This window comes from Puma concolor, chromosome A2, assembly GCF_028749965.1.
Source record: "Puma concolor isolate L17-30 chromosome A2, mPumCon1.1.hap2, whole genome shotgun sequence".
Taxonomy (NCBI): domain Eukaryota; kingdom Metazoa; phylum Chordata; class Mammalia; order Carnivora; family Felidae; genus Puma; species Puma concolor.
In genome coordinates this window covers 170,881,520-170,900,874 of record NC_141668.1, presented here as the reverse complement: position 1 = coordinate 170,900,874, position 19,355 = coordinate 170,881,520, and the positions used below count along the sequence as shown (strand labels likewise).

The 19,355-nt window shown below is 61.8% G+C and overlaps 1 protein-coding gene across 3 annotated transcripts; it reads left to right on the top strand.

Moving 5' to 3' along the window:
- Positions 1-5: 5 nt before the first annotated feature.
- On the top strand, positions 6-18,220 carry SPPL2B (signal peptide peptidase like 2B). Of its 3 annotated transcripts, none has more exons than XM_086699596.1 (15): positions 6-150; positions 8,039-8,158; positions 8,747-8,929; positions 9,375-9,464; positions 10,189-10,328; positions 10,696-10,835; positions 11,133-11,229; positions 11,984-12,100; positions 13,233-13,314; positions 13,995-14,069; positions 14,146-14,208; positions 14,303-14,402; positions 14,570-14,647; positions 16,010-16,170; positions 17,354-18,220. In XM_086699596.1, the coding sequence occupies exons 1-15, from the start codon at positions 79-81 to the stop codon at positions 17,597-17,599; spliced, it is 1,764 nt and encodes a 587-aa protein (XP_086555722.1). In that variant the 5' UTR covers positions 6-78; the 3' UTR covers positions 17,600-18,220. The 3 variants fall into 3 exon arrangements, with proteins under 3 accessions (XP_086555722.1, XP_086555721.1, XP_086555723.1); XM_086699595.1 differs by having other exon boundaries at positions 10,693-10,835; XM_086699597.1 differs by having other exon boundaries at positions 10,693-10,835; positions 16,010-16,237; positions 17,354-17,488.
- Positions 18,221-19,355: the final 1,135 nt, after the last annotated feature.

The window sequence follows — 19,355 nt, the reverse complement described above, 5'->3', positions numbered from 1 at the left end:
GCACACAGGGCGCAGGCGCGCCCAGGAGCGACGGGGCGTTGCTGGGAAACATCTGCCGACGCCTGCGGACCGGCCGACATGGCGGCGGCGGCGGCGGCGGTGGCGGCGCTGGCGCGGCTCGCGGCGGCCTTCCTGCTCCTCGCGGCCCAGGTGAGGCTGCGTCGGCCCCGCCGGCCCCGCCGGCTGCGGCACCCGGGCCCTCTGCCCCGGCCCCGCGCAAGCCCCGACTGGCCTGGCCTGGGGGCCCGCCTCCGGTTTGCGCGCCTCCAGCGCGGGTGGCCCGCAGGCCCGGAGCTCGGCCGTGACCTTGCGGGCCTGTCCCCGGCCAGCCTCTCTTTCCTGCCTTGGAGCCTTCCCCAGCCGCAGCGTCACTCAGCTGTGCCGGGGTCTGAAGTTTGGGAATTCCCTTACCTCCTCAGTCCCTGCTCTGTCTCGAGGTCTCCAACCGCCGCCGGGGGCGCCGCTGCCTGGCCCCGTGGCCTTGGGCAGGGGGCTGCCCCTCCCCGACCCTCAGTTTCCCCTTGCGCGCGTTGTTAGCGCCCACCCCCGTGGTTGCGGTGAGCCGTCCAACGCGGCACCCAGTGCCTGACTGTGTCCGGGAGCGGCAAGGGGCCCATCCTGGGAGTGGGGTCGAATCGCCGCCCTGCATTTTGTCCCGTGACCTTGGGCAAGGGAGGTCCCCTCTTTGGCCGTCTGTTGCGCTTCTGCAAAAGGAAGAGAGGAGCACAGCGAGGATTGAGCGAGATGATGCATGGGGTGATTTACGTGCGGCGTGCATCTTCTTGGGCACTTAAGTGAAGGGTCTCCCCGGGGACTGGGGGACCTGCCATGAGCTGGCTGATGTACATTATCATAAGCGCCTTTTTTATTTTCAAGTCCTCTCTCCCCTGGGTTATGCAGTTCAGGGGATGGTGTCCCTACAGCCCTGGACCCACAGCCATTAACCTTGATGTATCCACTCCAGCCCACCACCTCCACGTATCTCCTGGTGGCCAGTGTTCTCTCTGTGGTCACTTTCGTCTCCCACATTCTCCAATCCATCCTGGACACAGCAGGAGTGACCTCTTTGAAAGTGTGTCAAGTCTCGTGGCATCCAGATGAGAGCCTTCCCACGGCTTTCAGTGCATTTGGGAGGCCTCTGTGGTTTGGCTGCTTGGGAAGAAACTTCCTCTCCTTTTCTATTTGTGGAGGGCACTCAGTTCTCTGGTCTTCCCCGTTTCCCTGGGATGCCCCTGGTCATCCTTGTGGTCTCAGCTTGCTTGTTCTTCCCTCCTCCCCGGAGACGCTCTCTGGGACGCCCCCTCCCCAGCTCACTCATTTCCTCGTCTGAGCAAGCTGAGGGCAGGGACTTTGAGCTCTGCAGACATTTTGAAGGAGAACAAAGTGAGAAGTGGACAAAGGGCTTGGGGAGGCTTTTCAGAAGCAGAGGCACCTAAAGGGTGTTCTGAAGGGTGGATAAGAGTTTGCCAGGTCTCTCTCTCTCTCTCTCTCTCTCTCTCTCTCTCTCTCTCACACACACACACACACACACACACACACACACACACACACACCAAAAAAAAAAAAAAAAAGTCCACGCTCCTGGATAGGAAGAACAAATATTGTTAAAATGTCGCTAACTACCGAAAGCAATCTACACATTCAATGCGTTACCTATGAGAATAACACCAGCATTCTTCATGGAGCTAGAACAAACAATCCTACAATTTGTACGGAACCAGAAGAGACCCCGAATAGCCATCGCAATCCTAAAAAAGAAAACTAAGGCTGGAGGCATCACGATCCCAGGCTTCAAGCTGTATTACAAAGCTGTAGTCATCAAGACAGTATGGTACTGGCACAAAAACAGACACTTAGATCAATGGAACAGAATAGAGAACCCAGAAATGGACCCACAGACGTATGGCCAACTGACCTTTGACAAAGCAGGAAAGAATATCCAGTGGAATAAAGACAGTCTCTTCAGGAAGTGGTGCTGGGAAAACTGGACAGCGACAGGCAGAAGAATGAACCTGGACCGCTTTCTTACACCAGACACAAAAAGAAACTCAAAATGGATGACAGACCTAAACGTAAGACAGGAAGCCGTCAAAATCTGAGGAGAAAGCAGGTAAAAACCTCTTTGATCTTGGCCTCTTACTCAACACGTCTCCAGAGGCAAGGGAAACAAAAGCAAAAATGAACTACTGGGACCTCATCCAAATAAAAAGCTTCTGCACAGCAAAGGAAACAATCAGGAAAACTGAAAGGCAGCTGACGGAATGGGAAAAGATATTTGCAAATGACATATCAGATAAAGGGTTAGTATCCAAAATCTATAAAGAACTTATCAAACTCAACACCCAAAAAACAAATAATCCACGGGCAAAAGACCTGAACAGACACTTCTCCAAAGAAGACAACCAGATGGCCAACCGACACGTGAAAAAATGCTCCACGTCACTCATCATCAGGGAAATACAAATCAAAACCACAGTGAGATACCACCTCGCACCTGTCAGAATGTCTAACATTAACAGCTCAGGCAACACAGATGTTGGCGAGGATGCAGACGAAGAGGATCTCTTTTGCACTGCTGGTGGGAAACAGCCACTCTGGAAAACAGCCTGGAGCTTCCTCAAAAAACGAAAAATAGAACTACCCGACAACCCAGCAATTGCACTACTAGGCATTTATCCACGGGATACAGGTGTGCTGTTTCAAAGGGACACTTGCACCCCTATGTTTATAGCAGCCCTATCAACAATAGCCAAAGTGTGGAAAGAGCCCAAATGTTCATTGACGGATGAATGGATAAAGAAGATGTGGTATGTATATATATATATATATATATATATATATATATATATATATATACATACATACATACATACAATGGAGTATTACTCAGCAATCAAGAAGAATGAAAGCTTGCCATTTGCAACAGTGTGGATAGAACTAGAGTGTATTATGTTAAGTGAAATTAGTGAGAGAAAGACAAACATGTGACTTCACTCGTGGAAGGGAAGCAAAAATAATATAAATACAGGGAGGGGGACAAAGTATAAGACTTTTTTTTTAATGTTTATTTTTTTTTTCAACGTTTTTTTTTTAATTTTTTTTTATTTTTGGGACAGAGAGAGCCAGAGCATGAACGGGGGAGGGGCAGAGAGAGAGGGAGACACAGAATCGGAAACAGGCTCCAGGCTCTGAGCCATCAGCCCAGAGCCTGACGCGGGGCTCGAACTCACGGACCGCAGATCGTGACCTGGCTGAAGTCGGACGCCCAACCGACTGCGCCACCCAGGCGCCCCTAATGTTTATTTTTGAGAGAGAGAGACAGAGTAGAAGCGGGGTGGGGCAGAGAGAGAGACATAGGATCTGAAGCAGGCTCCAGGCTCTGAGCTGTCTGCACAGAGCCTGACGTGGGGTTCGAATTCCAGAACCGTGAGATCATGACCTGGGCCCAAGTCAGACGCTTAACCAACTGAGCCACTCAGGCGCCCCAAGAGACTCTTAAAGATAGAGAACAAACTGAGGGCTGCTGGAGGGGTTGCGGGTGGGGGGATGCGCTAAATGGGCAAGGGGCATTAAGGAGGACACTTGTTGGGATGAGCACTCAGTGTTATACGTAGGGGATGAATCACTGAATTCTACTGAAATCATTGCACTATATGCTAACTAACTTGGATGCAAATTAAAAATAAATATATTATTTTTTTTTAAATGGGGAAATTAAAAGCCAAAGCAAATGTGACAAAATATTAAAGTGAGTTGAGGGGCATCTGGGTGGCTCAGTTGGTTAAGCGTCTAGCTGGGGCTCAGGTCATGATCTCACAGTTCATGAGTTCGAGCCCCATGTCGGGCTCTGTGCTGACACTCAGAGCTTGGAGCCTGTTTTGGATTCTGTGCCTCCCTCTCTCTCTGCCCCTCCCCTGCTCACACTCTGTCTCTCTTTCAAAAATAAACAATAAAAAAATACAGTGAGTTGAGCTGAGTACGTATTTCATACTATCTCATAATATGGTGATTTTATAATAAAAATAAAAATTGTAGTAAGTAAGTAATACAAAATTAAATAAGTAAATAACTTCACATTAAAAAAGAAAAAAAGTTTGCCAGGTCTCTCAAGGCAGAGGGAGGGTGTTGCCGGTGATGGGTGGAGCTTGAACAGGGGTGGAGGTGTGAGAGCTGATGTTTTATTTTGAGAAGGTGAAGAGGCCACTTTGGCGTGTAGGATGATATCATGCTCACACCCTGAGAAAGACGACACCCCCAAGGAGGCCCTTCGGATGCACTTGAAGGAGGCTCGGCGGCGGGAGGGCAGGGGGAGGGGCAGCGGTGGGCGTGGCTGGCGGCCGAGGGTAAAGGGCAGGCTCCGCCGCGGCCTCCTGGGCGGACCGAGGAGGGCAGTGCTCCCGGTGCTGGGGCGTTCGGGCTCTCTCCCGGGCGGGACCTCGACCTGCGCGCCAGCCGCGGAGAGTTTTGTGCGTGCCCTTCGCGGAACGCGGCCGGGTCGGGTCTGTTGGCCGTGAGACGGGGCAGACGGCCTTGGGGCGTGCGGGTGTGGCTCTCTCTAGAAGTTTGGGTCCTGCTGCCTGGGAAGAAGACTAGCTTTCCACCGGGTAGGAGGCTGCTTGCCGACAGCCCTGAATTCATTTGCTACCATTTTGTGACCCTGGCTGGGGGATTCCCCAGATAGACACATCTCCCCCACTGGCTACCGGAAGTGTACTGTCAAGGCCAGTAACAGACCCGGAGCAAAGTTGGTTCCCTCCCCGCCTCGGTCCTCCCTTCCCCCTCCTCCACCTGTCTCCCCTCCTCTACTGCCCCCCCCCACCTGTCCCCTCTGCTCCTCCTACACCTGTCTTCCTCTCCTCTATCAGCCCAGGCCCTCCTCCACCTGTCCCCTCTTCTCCACATGTCTTCACTCCTCCTCCATCTGTCCCCTCTGCCCCTCCTCCACCTGTCCCCTCTTCTCCGTCTGTCCTCACTCCTCCACCTGTCCCCTCCTCTACCTGTCCCCTCTTCTCCACCTGTCTTCACTCCTCCTCCATCTGTCCCCTCTTCTCCATCTGTCCTCACTCCTCCATCTGTCCCCTCTTCTCCACCTGTCCCCTCTTCTCCACCTGTCCCCTCTTTTCCATCTGTCCCCTCTTTTCCATCTGTGCCCTCTGCCCCTCCTCCACCTGTCACCACCCCTCCTCTGCCTCAGCATCTCCAAGTTTCCTGGGTTCTTATTTCTACCCCCTCTCCTAAGACCTACCAAGTCTTAGAGGGGAGGCTGCTTCTGGCCTGGACGCATTGGCTCTTCTTAGACCCCCTGATGTGGAATGCATTCGCGGTCTCCCTGAGTCACGGTCTCCCTTGCCATTCCTGAACCTACTTGGTGGCCGTGACACGTCGGAAGGTGGCCTGTCCGTTATCCCAGACCGGGACTGGCCAAGCCCCAGTTGTAGCATATTGGGTCCTTTTGAGGAACATCTTCTGGTTCCTTTAACTCTGTGGGGGAGGAGACTGTATGTGGGCATCCGATGGAAGCGCAGGTTGATTTAGCAGGAGGCTGCTTGTGCCAAGTGTGGGGACGGAGGTCTGTATTCCGCAGTGACCTTTCTAGAAGCTTCTACCCGTTCCCCCTTTACACACGTGACATTTTTCTCCAACAACCTGGGTCCCACAGATCAGGGGTCAGCAAAGGTGTCCCGCAGAGGCCCAGATGGTGAATATTTCTGGCTTTGTGGGCCACGTGGTCTGTGTAGCGACTGCCCAGCTCTGCCGTGGTCACGGAGAGCAGCCGGAAGCCCTGCGCACAGGAGCGGGTGGCCGTGCTCCAATGAAACGTATTCAGGAGCACGGAAGGTGGGGTGCAGGAGGCCGGTGGGTTGGGGATCGGATGTGCTCCATAGTGGCCCACGGTGAGGAGGTGCTGGGGTCCTGAACACGGGGTGGCCCATTGGAAAGAGCAGACGGCCAGGCACAGTACGCGGGGCCTCAGCCAGGGTGAAGGATGCCCTTGGGGGACAGTCTGGTGGGAAGAATCTGGAAGAGGGGGCAATTAGGAGTTAGGAAGTTCTGTCTCTGGTGGAGGGACTGAGGTGAGCGGAGGTTGGCCAGGGCAGGTCGGGGAAGGACACAGCCTTAGCGAGATGCTAGGAGACCTCCGGTCAGCCTCGGGTGGCCCCTGGCCCTGTTGCCACGAGCCCGGGTTCTTAGAGCTGGGTGCTGTGTCAAGCACGGCTTCACAGAGCACACCCAGCAGTCCGCGTGGCCTTGGGTCCCTGGCTCAAGGCGGCAGACGGAAACGTCAGAGTGGAGATGCCAGCTGGAAGAGAGGTGGCCGGGTGCCTCGGGGAAGCGCAGGGTGGACGCCCAGTGCCTCCTGTTGGCCTCCGGGTTGCGGGTTTGGGAGGCCGGGGGGGGTCGGTCCACGCTCCCGCCGCCACAAGTGACCAGGGCCCGGGTGAGAAGCTCCCGGAACAGCCGGGGCCTTGCTGTGTTCCCACCGAGGCTCTGGCCGGATGAAAGCCCGTCAGGGCCCCAGGCCTGGTGTTGGGAGCCGTGAGCCATCAGGACCCTCGGCCCCGACGGTGAGGTGTGTGTCTGGCGGTGCCCGCTGGGTCCCGCCGGTGCACGTGTGTCTCCTTGGCAGATTCTTGGGGTACCAAGGAGTGAGTTTTCCATCTCGGCCTTGAGGTGTTTGCAGCCCACGGGGAGCACGAGCTAGAGACACGGGGGCCCCAAGAGCCCTAGGTGCACACGGCAGGATTCGGGGGTCAGGCGGGCGCAGGGCCCCCTGGGTGTGGTGGCTGGACTCAGCCTCCTGGCACCTCGCACAGGGTGTCTCTCCTGAGACCCCCTCCCCTCTCAGCAGACCCTGGGGAGCTACTCAGACTTGGGGCAAGCCTACCGGCCAGCAGAGGAGCCAAGACCTGGGCGTCACATGCCGCGTGGCCCGCTGGTGACAAAGCCCTCCTGAGGGACAGAGGTCATGCTCTGCGCCCCTGCCCCAGGCCAGTGTAGGGGAGGAGGCGGGAGAGGTCTTGCGAATCAAGCCCACCTGACGGCCAGGCAGCGGCTCCAGGGAGGGATGGAGACAGGGAGCGGGGACACCTTTGTGTGATGGAATTGTCACATAGATTAAGCTGGCGTTCAGCAGAAAAGAGGGCTGTCGGCCTCTTCTGTCCCAGGCCCCCAGCCACCCCACTGCCCTCGAGGGCCGTCCAGTGCTCCGAGGACGCGGATCTGCCCCTGTGCCTTGCTTTGAGTTCAGACGAAGCTTGCTGGATCCTCCTGACCCTCTGGGGGTGGCCCTTCCCCTCCCTCCTCCTCCCTCCTTCTGGGGAGCCGGGGCTGTGTGGGGTTAGGGTTAGGTGTGTGGGGAGGCAGGCTCTGGCAGGGACAACTGTGCGCGCCCTGATGATGACGTCAGCACGACCCTCCTCTGTGGCGAAGTCTGGCAGTTCCCAGCCACGCCCCAGGGCAAGGGGTTCAGTCCTGACCTGGGATCCCACTGGCTGCCAGGATCCCACTGGCCGGTCACATCACTGGGTCTGACGCCCCCCCCCCCCCCGGAAAGTTGGCACCAGGGGCCTGGACCCAGCTGGCCTCGCTGGTCAGTGGCCAGATTTTCCAGGAGCCTGGTTTCCAGGGTCAGGGGCAATCCCCAAACCTGCTGGGGTGCAGAAAAGCTCCTCCAGGCCTCCTGCCTGGCCCTGTGCTCCCGGCCTCTGCCTGGAGCCCCTGGACAGACCCGCTGGCTCCCCACGTCCCCCTCGTGACGGAGCCGTGGGGGTTTCATTCTCCCCGTCCCATCGATCCCTGGAGGGCCCCGTGACGTGGTGCTGTCCCAGCCGTGAGAGCCACGGCCACGGCCAGCACCCAGGTCTCCCTCGAGAAGCTTGTCCCTGCCTTGTTCCTCTGCCGTAAGATGCGGATGGCGGTGTCCCATCCGTCCTGTCCGGGGAAGAAACCAGCCCAAACCCTGAGCTGGGGGGTGGGGGTTGTCCTCCTTGTCAAGCCCCGGTGCTGAGCTCTCTGACTCACCGCCCTGTCACCCCAGGTGGCCTGTGAGTACGGCATGGTGCACGTGGTCTCCGAGTCAGGGGGCCCCAGAGGCAAGGACTACTGCATTCTCTACAACCCACAGTGGGCCCACCTGCCCCACGACCTGAGCAAAGCGGTGAGTACCCACTGGGGCGTCCCCTCTGGGGCCCTGCAGGCCCGGAGTGCTCTGGGGTGCCCCCTCCTACTTGGGGTCCGGTCTGTGTTGCTGGCTGCCACCCTCTGCTCCCCAGCCTGCTGTCTGAGGGGACTGCTACAAGTCTCACCCTGCAGGGAACCAGCTGGAGGACAGAGGAAGGGCCTCAGCTGGGAAACCAACGTGGGGGGCCTGGTCACACTTGAGGGGCTGCTGGGGTCTCAGACCGTAGAGGGGCCCCATCACCTCTCTGGGGCTTGGTTTCCTTGGTCAGAAACAAAAGGACGTTCGGGTGGTGTTGAGGCACAGCCCCTGCCGGGGGCGCTGGCCACCCCCCACGTGCTGGATGGGCTTGTGGGTGATTCTCACTGCCGAGGCCACGGCTCCCGCCTGCCCAGCCCGTGTTCCGTTTGCAGTGGATGCTGGGAAGGTTTCTGGGGGCTTTTCTCTGAGCGCACGCCACCCCCTGCCCCTCCCGTCGGCCTCGCGCTCAGGCGTGTGGACGTGTGTGTGCGTGCGGCCCCCCACTGACTTTTCTAGATCAGGTGGTGTCAGCGCCCCCTTCCCCAGTCCCTCCTGCAGCTGCGGGACTGGACGGCCTCTGTGCTCTGCTCTCCGCCTGACCTCCCGGCCAAAGGCTTCAGCAACCAGATCCCGCTGGTGGCGCGGGGAAACTGCACCTTCTACGAGAAAGTGCGGCTGGCCCAGGGCGGCGGGGCGCGCGGACTGCTCATCGTCAGCAGGGAGACGCTGGTAGGGCCCCGGGGCCTCGAGACCAGGGTTTGGTTTGCTGACCGTGGCTGCGGACCCGTGTCTCTTGGAGGGGGACCTGTCCCTGAGCAGTCGCGGGGGCTCTGGGGAGACTGGATCCCATCTCGCTCTACAAGGCCTCGGGGCAGAGCTCGGGGGGTACCCTCTGAGGAGCAGCTGGCATGGGCCCACATCCCACGCGCCTGCCTCTCCCCCAGGCAGGCCCCCCCCCCCCCCCACCCAGGGCAGAGTGACACCTGAGCAACCTGACCCCAAGGCTTGAACACGGAAGGAGAACTTTTCCTCCCCTGGTGGGGAGGGGCGGACACCCCCCACACACACACCCACCCCGGCCCACGCTGCCTCCGGGAGGGCTAGCTCTTCAGGCCGCCTCGCCCTTGGGAAGCCAAGGGCCCCCCTCCCGCCACACCCTCCTCTCGGCCCCCAGGTCCCTCCAGGAGGCAACAAGACACAGTACGAGGAGATCGGCATTCCCGTGGCCCTGCTCAGCTACAAAGACATGCTGGACATTTTCAAGGTAGGGTTTCCCACGTCCTCCGGTCTGCGGCTGTTGCCAGGCCGTGAGTATCTGGCGGGCAGGGGTGGGCAGGGACCCACGAGAGGCCGCCCACCCGGGGCCGGTGGTGACACTGACCCGTGGGAACGGAGACGCTGGCCCCAGCGGTCAGAGCGCCCAGGCTCCGGGGCCTCTGTGCCGAGCGGCAGCCGGACACTGGCTTCCGGACCAGACCGGCCGGCCCCGCCCACTCGCCGGAGACCCTGAGCTTGGCTGTCCCTGCCCACACACGGCCCCGTCTGACCAGAGGCCTGTGTGCACCCACCATCGGGGGAGTTGTTGGTTCCAGAAGAGGCGAGCTTCCAGACACAATTAAAATGGAAACGTTCAATCTTTGTGGAAGCTTCTGGCAATTTGCAGGACATGTCTCGATCCTGATTGCAGCCTCACAGCTCCCCCAAGGGAACCATTGTCGGCCTCCTACATGCTTCCCGGGGCGACGTCCCCGCTCCCGCACGTGCACACGCATCTAGGTTTAGGATTCGTGTCCCCGCACGCGCGTGGGCCCCTTCACCGGACGTCGTGTGACACTCGTTCCGACAGTTGACTTCTCTGGGGTGGGAGTGGCAGGCGAAGGCTCTCCCGGGGCCCCGGCTCCACGCGTGGGCCGGTCTGGGCTCTCTGGGTGGCCGAGGGGACGGGACGGCAGCCCCCGCCTTGAGCTCTGGTGCCTTCCCCGAGGCAGAGTTTTGGCCGATCGGCGAGGGCAGCGCTGTATGCCCCCAACGAGCCCATGCTTGACTACAACATGGTCATCATCTTCGTCATGGCCGTCGGCACCGTCGCCCTCGGGGGCTACTGGGCCGGGAGCCGGGACGTGAGGAAGTGAGTGTCCCGGGGAGACCTCTCCCTGGCCACCCAGGGAAGCCTGTGACGCGGTCGGTGCCGGGTTGGGGTCCGCGGGTGGTCCTAGCACTGGCCGAGGGCATCGCGCCTCTTTCCATCAAAAGCGGCCGTCACGGCTTGGCTCCTGGGGCTGGGGCCCGCCTGGCAGCCCCTCGCCGCGTGGTCTCGCGAGGTCCCTGGGGTGGGGTCCGGCTTTCTTGTCAAAGGGAGAGCAGGGATGTGTGATGGGCGTGGAGGGGGCGCCCCTCAGCCCGTGGACCCCTGCGTCCTGCTGCCCCTGCCTGTCCCTCCCCGTTCCTGTGCCGGCCGGCAGGGTGCCCCTGACCCAGCTGTGCCTCCCAAGAAGGTACATGAAACACAAGCGGGACGACGGGCCCGAGAAGCAGGAGGACGAGGCCGTGGACGTGACGCCCGTCATGATCTGTGTCTTCGTGGTCATGTGCTGCTCCATGCTGGTGTTGCTGTACTACTTCTACGACCAGCTCGGTGCGCCCCCGGCTCACCAGAGGGACGCTGAGGCCTGTACCCCCGCTCACCGGTCTCGGGTCCCCCCTCCGCCTGCTTGCGGCGTTCCACTTGAGAAGTCGGTGGTGGGGTGAACGCGGGCCGCCATCGCCAGCCCGAAGGAGGGGGCCTCTGCTCGGGGAACTGTCCCTCTCATTACCAGCTGCCGGCCGCCCAGCTAGGGTGCACGAACACCTGGAGCCCTTTCTCGGGCGGGGGGCAGGGTGGGAGACCCAGGTGGCCCCCGGCCCTCAATGCTCGCCCCACCCCGCCCCGCAGTCTATGTGATCATAGGGATCTTCTGCCTGTCCTCCTCCACGGGCCTCTACAGCTGCCTGTCTCCACTGGTCCAGAGGCTGCCGTTCGGCAGATGTCGGTGAGCCCCCCGCGGGAGGCCCCCGCGCGGCCCTGCACCCCCGGCGCTGCTCACTGAGGCCCCACCTTCCCACCTTTCCTTGGCCTGTCCCTGGTGGTCTCCCGCCTCCCGGCCCCTGGAGCTCCAAGCTCTGCTTCAGCGGTGCCGAGGACCCCCTCCCTGTCCTGTGGCCCCCAGCCAGTCTGGCGTGGCGTGGGCAGGCCACGCGTGCTCACTGAGTGCGGGCTGGGGCTCGCGGCCTCAGGAGTAGGGCAGAGCAGAGAGGCGGGTGGTGGTTCCCCAGCCTCTCTCTCCCTACATCCCATTCTGGGTCAGGCCCAGTGTCGATACCGGGGCTGAAGTGGGGCAATGTGGATACATGCGGGTCCAGGGCAGGGGCACAGGGCAGGGCCGTGTGGCCGAACGCGCTGCTGGTCCAGGCCCCTGGGGCTCTCGGCTGCCAGGGGCCAGTGGCCGAGCGCTGAAAGGTTTGAAGGAGGGCAGGGCCGGCTCGGCGCTGGCTTGGGTCTGCCCACTCCCACGTACCAACCCCTGCTCTGTCTGCCCTGGACCTGGGGGGCCTCCCTTCTAGAAGTCAATTAAGAGGTCAGGGCAGGGTTCAACAGGGAACGGGGGCGGGGGCAGCAGGAGGCCCCGTAAGGATGAGGGGCCCAGGGTTTGGGGCAGGGGTGGAAGTGACCCTCTGGGTGCTGGGTGTAGGTAAGGAACAAGCTGGCCCTGACAGCTGCACGCCCCCCTCCCCCCCCGCCCCCAGGGTCCCCGACAACAGCCTGCCCTACTTTCACAAGCGGCCTCGGGTCAGCATGCTGCTCCTGGCGCTGCTCTGCTTGGCCGTCAGCGTGGTGTGGGGTGTCTTCCGGAACGAGGACCAGTGAGTGCCCCCCGCCGCGGGCTGTCCTCAGATGCTCTCTGTGCTCGTCTCCCCGCGACCGTGAGCCGGGCTGTGTGGCGGCCAGGTGCCGCCCGCGTCCGGTGTCACTGGGTTTGTCGGCTGCCACGTGAACTGTGATTGGAATGTGGATATGGTTCCCGCAAAGCCTCCTGGCCCCGGGCGCCCTGAGCGAGCGCGTGTCCTCCGGGGTGCCCGCTGGTGCAGGGAGGCCCTGGCCGCCGGCCCCTGACACCACCTGGCGCTCCCTCCGAGCCTTTTCTGGGGCGGTTAACCGCTCTTGGCCGCATTGCCGTTTGGAGCCACGACAGCTTTAATTGGGCAGAAGGAAAACGTGAAAATATTTTGAGTCCTTTGTACACAAAGGGAACACGAGCTCTCACGGTTAGATTCGAGCCACAAGACTCGCTCTGTTCTTTAAAATTAGAACAGGCCCAGTTCCCTCTGCGTCTGGGCACCCACTGGCCGCCCGCAAGCCTCCTCTTTGTTCTTTGCGGCTGCCCCGGCCGAGAGATGTTTTCATCCCGGTCTGATGAGTAACCTGGGCCACGGCCTCCTTGCCGCCCCGCCCCAGCGCGGGCGAGCCTGTGGACCGGGCAGGGTGGCTTGTGTGTGTGTGTGTGGTGGGGGGGGGGGCTCCCTGCAGCTGCTGGGGTGACAGTCTTACCCGCCCCCCCCCCCCCCCCGCCGCCACCTTGCAGTCCCTGAGCCCCCATTTCTGGGACCAAGAGATTTGGTGTAGAACCTGGCTGGCGAGCATTTGGCTTTGCTAAATCACATAAAAAATAGTTTTGAAGCAAACCTGAGTCCGATAGAGTCCAATAGTTGCACAGTGTCCCCACCCCATCCCCCCGCCCCGTCCCGTGACGTGGGGGTGAACGCCACCACCCAAGAGAGACAGCCCCTGAGCGTGTGCACCCATTCCTGCCTCACTCCCCCCGCCTCCCCCCCAGCCTTGGTCCCGTGCCTGTGTCTTCACAGCATGGGGTCGGGCTGGGAACGGACAGCTTGCACAAGCTGGGAGCCAAGGTGGCCAAGGAGGGAGCGACCCCGCCGGGTCATAGCTCTTGGTGGAGCCCCTGCCCCAGCGGGTGACCACCACTCTGCTCCCCAGGTGGGCCTGGATCCTTCAGGACGCACTGGGCGTCGCCTTCTGCCTCTACATGTTGAAAACCATCCGCCTCCCCACTTTCAAGGTGAGGGTCCCAAGGGGGTGGGGCCGCCGGATGGGAGGGGGCTGTGTCCTCAGGGCGGCTGCAGGCCGGCCCGCCCCCGTGTCCGCCCAGGGTGTCCCGGGTCCCCTGTGGACAGCATGTTCTTTGTGCCTCTGTCCGTCCCGCCACCTCTCTGGTGTCAGGGCTTAAGGATCAGCCGCAGGATCGCCTCCCAGTGTGGCGGCCACGCCAGTGACAGCTTGGCGCTGAGGATGCCCGGGTGGGGCCGCAAGGCGGCCGCAGGGCGGGGCCCTTCCCGAGGCGGCCACCGTGGCGGTGCCGGGTCAACTTCCTGCTGGTGAGCCGCGCACACACAGGCAAACGGGAGCGGCAGCGCCAGCGCAGGCCCCGTGGGCAGGACCGAGAAGTCCACGGGAAGACGTGAAGAAGGGGCGTCACCGCCCCAAAGCCACAGCATGCGTGTCGCTGGAGCCACCTGCCTTCCAGCTTTTCCATCACTCAGAACCGTGGCCTGACTCACGTGCTGCCCTGGTCTCCCGTGGCTCCAGGGGATGGGACTGGATATGCTCAGATTTGCCCCTAGCTGCTTTGTCCCGTGGGCACGGCTGAGCCTTGTGGGGGGAGGTGGGGGTGGGGACGCGGCCTGGGGGTGTGCGCAGGGGACCCTCTGAGCGCGGCCCCTCAGGACGTCCTCTCCCCAGGCCTGCACGCTGCTGCTGCTGGTGCTCTTTGTCTACGACGTCTTCTTTGTGTTCATCACGCCCTTTCTGACCAAGGTGGGCGCCCCTGCCCTGCCCTGCCGCTGCACCCCCTGTCCCCGTGCCCCTTCTCTGACACCCCCCCCTTTGTTAGAGTGGGAACAGCATCATGGTGGAGGTGGCAACCGGGCCCTCGGACTCGGCCACCCACGAGAAGGTACGTAGGGGGCCCCCGGCCGGGGCGCTGCCCGGAGAAGAGTGCTGGGCACGCGCGGCGCCCCCTGAGACATGGCACTTCCTGCTCCCCCCAGCTCCCCATGGTCCTGAAGGTGCCCCGACTGAACGCCTCGCCACTGGCCCTGTGTGACCGGCCCTTCTCCCTCCTGGGCTTCGGGGACATCCTGGTGCCAGGTACTGGGGTGCGAGGTGGGCGGCCTTGGGAGCGTCCAGTGGGTGGAGCCTGAGCGGAGCAGGCGGGGTTTGCCCCCTGGGTGGCGGGCTGGCCGCCGAGCCCCGTCTGAAAGCAGGGACGGCCGTCACACGGGACGCCGCCGGGCCCACGTGCCTTCTCCCCGCAGGGCTGCTCGTGGCCTACTGCCACAGGTTCGACATCCAGGTGCAGTCGTCCAGGGTCTACTTTGTAGCCTGCACCGTGGGTAAGCGCCCTCCTTGTATCTGTTCTGTCCTTCGTTCTGTCCTTGTCCCCCACTTGTTTCTTTGGTTACCAAAGCCATTGCTACAGAACCGACCTGTCCCGTGGAGCCCGATTGCTTTGAGAGTTTTCCAGACCAGCCGGACTGCTCACCTCTGGTCAGCCTTTCCGGAGGAGCGGCGGGCCTGCCCGATGGCGCCTGTCCGTGTGCATGCGTGTCCCCCGCCATGGGGGAGCCAGGCTGGGGGAGGGGCTGCCTGACGACTCCCTCCGCCGCGTCGTGGGCCGCGTGCACAGGCCCCGGCAGCCCACCCCGGCAGAGGCGAGGCCCTGTAAATGCCCCTGGTAGCACTAGGACGACCGGGGCTGACCTTCCGGGCGTACTTTGGGGTCGTCTGGGTCTTCCCACCCCGGTTGCTACGGCTGCAGGCACGCCCCCTCGTCCCCTTTGCCGGCCCTAAACCTTCCCTTGGGCTTCACACACCACACTGATCCTTCAGCTACCGTTGCAAGGGCTTTGTGTGTGTGAGCCGCTTGGCCGGGTTGTGTGTGTGGTTCCTTGTCGAGCCTGCGGACCTTGCGGGCAGCGGGCGCCTTTCTCCTCCGCAGCCGCAGCCCACTCCCGTGGACCGCCGGTAAGTGACGCACAGCTCTCCGTGGAGGTGAGGACCGCCGAGCGAGCCGCGATCTCGGAGGAGGTTACTGTAGCCTAACTCCTCGAGGAGACGGTTGCGGATTTACCGCTGCAGGATTAGCGCAAAGAGCGCCTGCACGCCGGCCCTCGGGTTCAGCAGCGTGTGCGTGCGTGACTGTGTGTGCAAGTACGTGTGTGTGCGTGCGCAAACGCGCGTCCTTCTATGCTGGCGCTCACGTATGGAACCGATGTGCGGGATTTATTCGGACCTTCGCCCCTCGGGGCTCCGTCGGGTATCTCATGAGAATGGAAACAGCCTTTTGAACGATCACAGCTTGGTTACGGATGTTTGCTTTTGTAACTTTGTGCGGACGTTACTCTTCTCCAGAATTCTCTTCCTAGCTAAAGGCTGAGCAGACAGGTGCTCAGGCAGTTAACGGGCCTTTCTCTCGCTGCCCCTGTGGCTCCAGACCCGGGGCGCAGCCATGGAGCCTTGCTCATTCCCGCCTTCTCGCTGGTGCCCGGTGGGACCGGGCAGGGGTGTGTGTGCCGGAAGACGCGGGCGCATCCGTGCGCGGGCAGGCAGCCCCCTGCCTGCCCCGGGTGCCCCATGTGCTACCGTGTGGCGGGCGCCCCGCCTCTCCGGTCCCCGTTCCGGCATCCCGGCCGCAGGCGGGTGCTGGGCCGCGGGGCCACCCGTGGGGGTAACACGCCGCCCGTCTCTCCCTGCAGCCTACGGGATCGGCCTCCTGGTGACGTTCATGGCGCTGGCCCTCATGCAGCGCGGCCAGCCTGCCCTCCTCTACCTGGTGCCCTGCACGCTGATGATAAGCTGTGCCCTGGCGCTCTGGCGCAGGGAGCTGGGCATGTTCTGGACGGGCAGCGGCTTTGCGGTGAATACCCGTTTGCTATGACTGTCTGCGAGAAATAATAACCCAATAAGCCCTAACTAGAGTTAAAGTTGAGTAAAACCTCGTAGTTTCACGACTAAACCCCGCGGCCTCTGTCCCCGTTCCCAGAAGGTTCTGTTTGGTGTCCTGTCCGTGTGGCTCTGAAGGGTCCGAGCCGTCCCAGCAGAGGGGACGCGCTTGTGCCGTCCCACTGGGTGTGGCTTGAGGATGGTGCTAACAGCCCTTTACTAAAGGTGCCAGTCCCGAGGGACCGTGACACCCCATGTGATGGGATACTGGCTTCCGGCTGCTTCAGCCCTTGGGAACACAGTGCCGAGCTGGGGGGGCCACCGAGGTCCTCTGCCAGGGTGGGGGCTGTCCACCCAGGACGGGGAAAGGGCAGGGGGCCCGGGGGCAAACTGTGCAAGGCCAGGTGGAGGAACCAAGTTCGGCCAGTGGCTTGCTGTTCCTGGTTTTTGAGACAGAAGAGGAGAGGGACGGAGGCCACTCTTGGTGCAGCGCAGCACATTCGATGGGACGAGGGCACGTGTTTCAGTGGTGCAGGGACAGAGCTGACGCCCTGCGGGTATGGAAAGGCTGCGGCTGCCTCTGCCGCCCTGTCAGTAGCACACAGAGGCGGGCGACACCGGGACCAGCCTTGTCAGTTACAGGAGCTCCTGAGTGTGACATGTGTCCCTCTGGAGCGCTGCTGCTGGTTGAGTGTGGTGTTACCGTGCCAGGTTTTGTGGAAGTTGAAACTCGCACCCTCTCCGTCCTGGCCTAGAGGCGCCGAACGGAGCAGGGCCCCAGGTTAAGCTGATAGATGAACCAGATAACGTAACCGATGATAGGGCCTTGGGCCCTCCCGCGGGCCCTCGGGGAAACGCTCCCGGCTTCATCGCCCACCCGTCCTCAGAGGCTCTCAGTCCCGAGGAGTGCTGGCTTTGCCACAGGGCAAAGTTCTGGAAGGTTCAGGAGGCAGGGGAACAAGGCTCAGCGTTTCTGCATTGGGTCACCGGCCTGTGGTCCCGCCTTCTGGCTGGTGCTACTTGGCCCCAAGGGAAGGTGGCTCCTGGGTCTGGAGCTGGACCCTCGGGGGACGGTGACTCATCTGCCCTCCCCTGTCCACTGTCCCCGGGCTTTCCTGTCCTCGTCCCACGCCTGACTGTGGCCTCTTCTCTTACAGAAGGACCTACCTCAGTCTCCTTGGGCGGCGTCTTCAGCCGACGGCCCCCAGCCCCAGATGGACTCAGACACTGGCCTCTCCCAGCCGCCTCCAGGCGAAGGACTGGCCAAGTGCTCCCTGCCCACGAAGGAGCCCGCGGCATTGTCTGCGCCCGAGGAGACCGGGGCCAGAGCACCCCCCCAGGAGCCCACGAGCCCAGCCAGCCGCACCCCTGAACCCACAGGCCCAGTAGGCGCCTCGGCCTAGATGATGGCGCAGACTCTCGGGCCCTCGCTGCCGCCCCTCTGCGCCGAGAGACCCCGAGACTGGACGTGCTCGGCCCTCCCCCCCCAACTTGGTGCTCTGGTCTGGCCGATGTCCCCGCTCTTCCTCCTCCTTGAGCAGAGCCCAGCTGCACCCTGGACCCTCTCCAGCTCCTGCTCCCAGCTCGAGTGGCTGCCGTGAGCCCCCGGACCGACGAGGTCACCCGTGTGGAGCGCCCAGCTCCACGGTCTTGCCTGTCAACTCGGTGGTTCCTCAGAAAGGGCAGGAAGTGCCGCCTCCGACCGCCCATGGCTGCAGATCCGCCCACATCTGGTGCTTACCTTGCCGCCACTTCCCTCAGGTTCTCTCCTGTGCCGCGCCTGCGCGTCCCCAGGGACGCTGGCCAGCAGAGCCCAGTCCGGCACCTGGGCCCTGGATGTCTGGACTCAGGATGCGGGCCCGGCTGGCCGTGTCGGGCCTGCCTCTGTGTCGGCGGGGACTGAAAGCGGCGCCCAGCGTGACGGGCCACCCCTCTCGGGCCCGCCTGGCTCTTCCAGCAGCCAGGGCCGCCCATGCCTGCGCTCCAGCTTCTCCGCCTCTTAATAAACGGCCATGACTCGTTGAGCTCCGTAGTGTCACCTCTTGGGTGTGAGTCTCTCGGACCACCCTTGTCGGGGCGGGTGGGTGCCAGGCCGCACCCTCCACGGCGGCTGTGTCTTCTGTGTGGGCTCCGTCTGGTCTTTCAGCTTAGAGGGACTGGGGAGGGGGGCACCGTCCTCTCGGCATCTGCACATTCTCAACCCCACCCCAGACCGGCCTCTAGCGACACCACCGGCCGGGCGAGCATACTTTTTATTTAAACCGCCCAGGAGTTTCTGCAATGTGGAGAGTATTCTGGAATCGGCATTTTGTCTTCTACCTCAGCGACAGGGTTCTCCGAACGTCAGGACAGAAATGCCGCGGTGCAGCGGCCCCCGTGCCAGGGCCATGGCCGTCCACGCAGCTTACAGACTCAAGTTCAGAAAGACATAGACCCTCCAGCCGCACGGTCCCAGCTCTGTCCCCGACGTGTCTGCTGATCAGTTGTAGACAGCAGGCGGGGGGGGTCAACCATGATCCATTCCAGAAAATACCAGCACCAGACAGACTCACAGCCTTTGTCAGCCACGCTTCTCTAGAAGAAATGGTTATTCCAAAAAAAAAAAGAAAACGTTTTCCACCTGTTTCTGTGTGTCTCTTAAAAAAAACAGGTGACCTGGGAGGGAGACCAGCTGGACCTGCCGACCCCAGAGAGCCCCTGACTCGGAGGCCGGAGCTGGGGTGCAGCCCTGGGCGGCCGGGGTGCCAGGCCTGAGTGGCCCCCTTTGCACGTCGGCCCACACCTTACTCTAAGCCATTTTGTACGTCGGTGTAGGAGCCGGGATCTCTCTCTGTCTTCTGTGTTTGACAAACATCAAGGAATTCAAGGCGGCTGTTAGTTCCTGAAGTGTCCATTTGCAGTTTTTGCCTTCTGTATTTTTGAAGGGAAACAGAGCATGATTGGGGGAGGGACAGAGAGAGACAGAGACAGAATCCTAAGCACACTCCACTCCAGGCTCTGAGCTGTCGGCACAGAGCCCGCCGCGGGGTTGGAACCCAGGAGCCGCGAGATCATGACCAGAGTTGGGCATTCAACCGACTGAGCCCCCCCCAGGCGCCCTGACACAGCTTTTGATAGTTGTTGCTTGGCTCTCATGTTTCCCACAGTGTGGCAGCTGGC

Excerpts from the sequence above, each read along its gene's own strand:
- SPPL2B (XM_086699595.1), top strand. The coding sequence starts at position 79 with ATGGCGGCGGCGGCGGCGGCGGTGGCGGCGCTGGCGCGGCTCGCGGCG. Across the intron at positions 8,159-8,746 it reads CCCACGACCTGAGCAAAGCG|TCCCTCCTGCAGCTGCGGGA; the intron begins GTGAGTACCCAC and ends CCCCTTCCCCAG. Across the intron at positions 10,329-10,692 it reads GGGAGCCGGGACGTGAGGAA|AAGGTACATGAAACACAAGC; the intron begins GTGAGTGTCCCG and ends GTGCCTCCCAAG.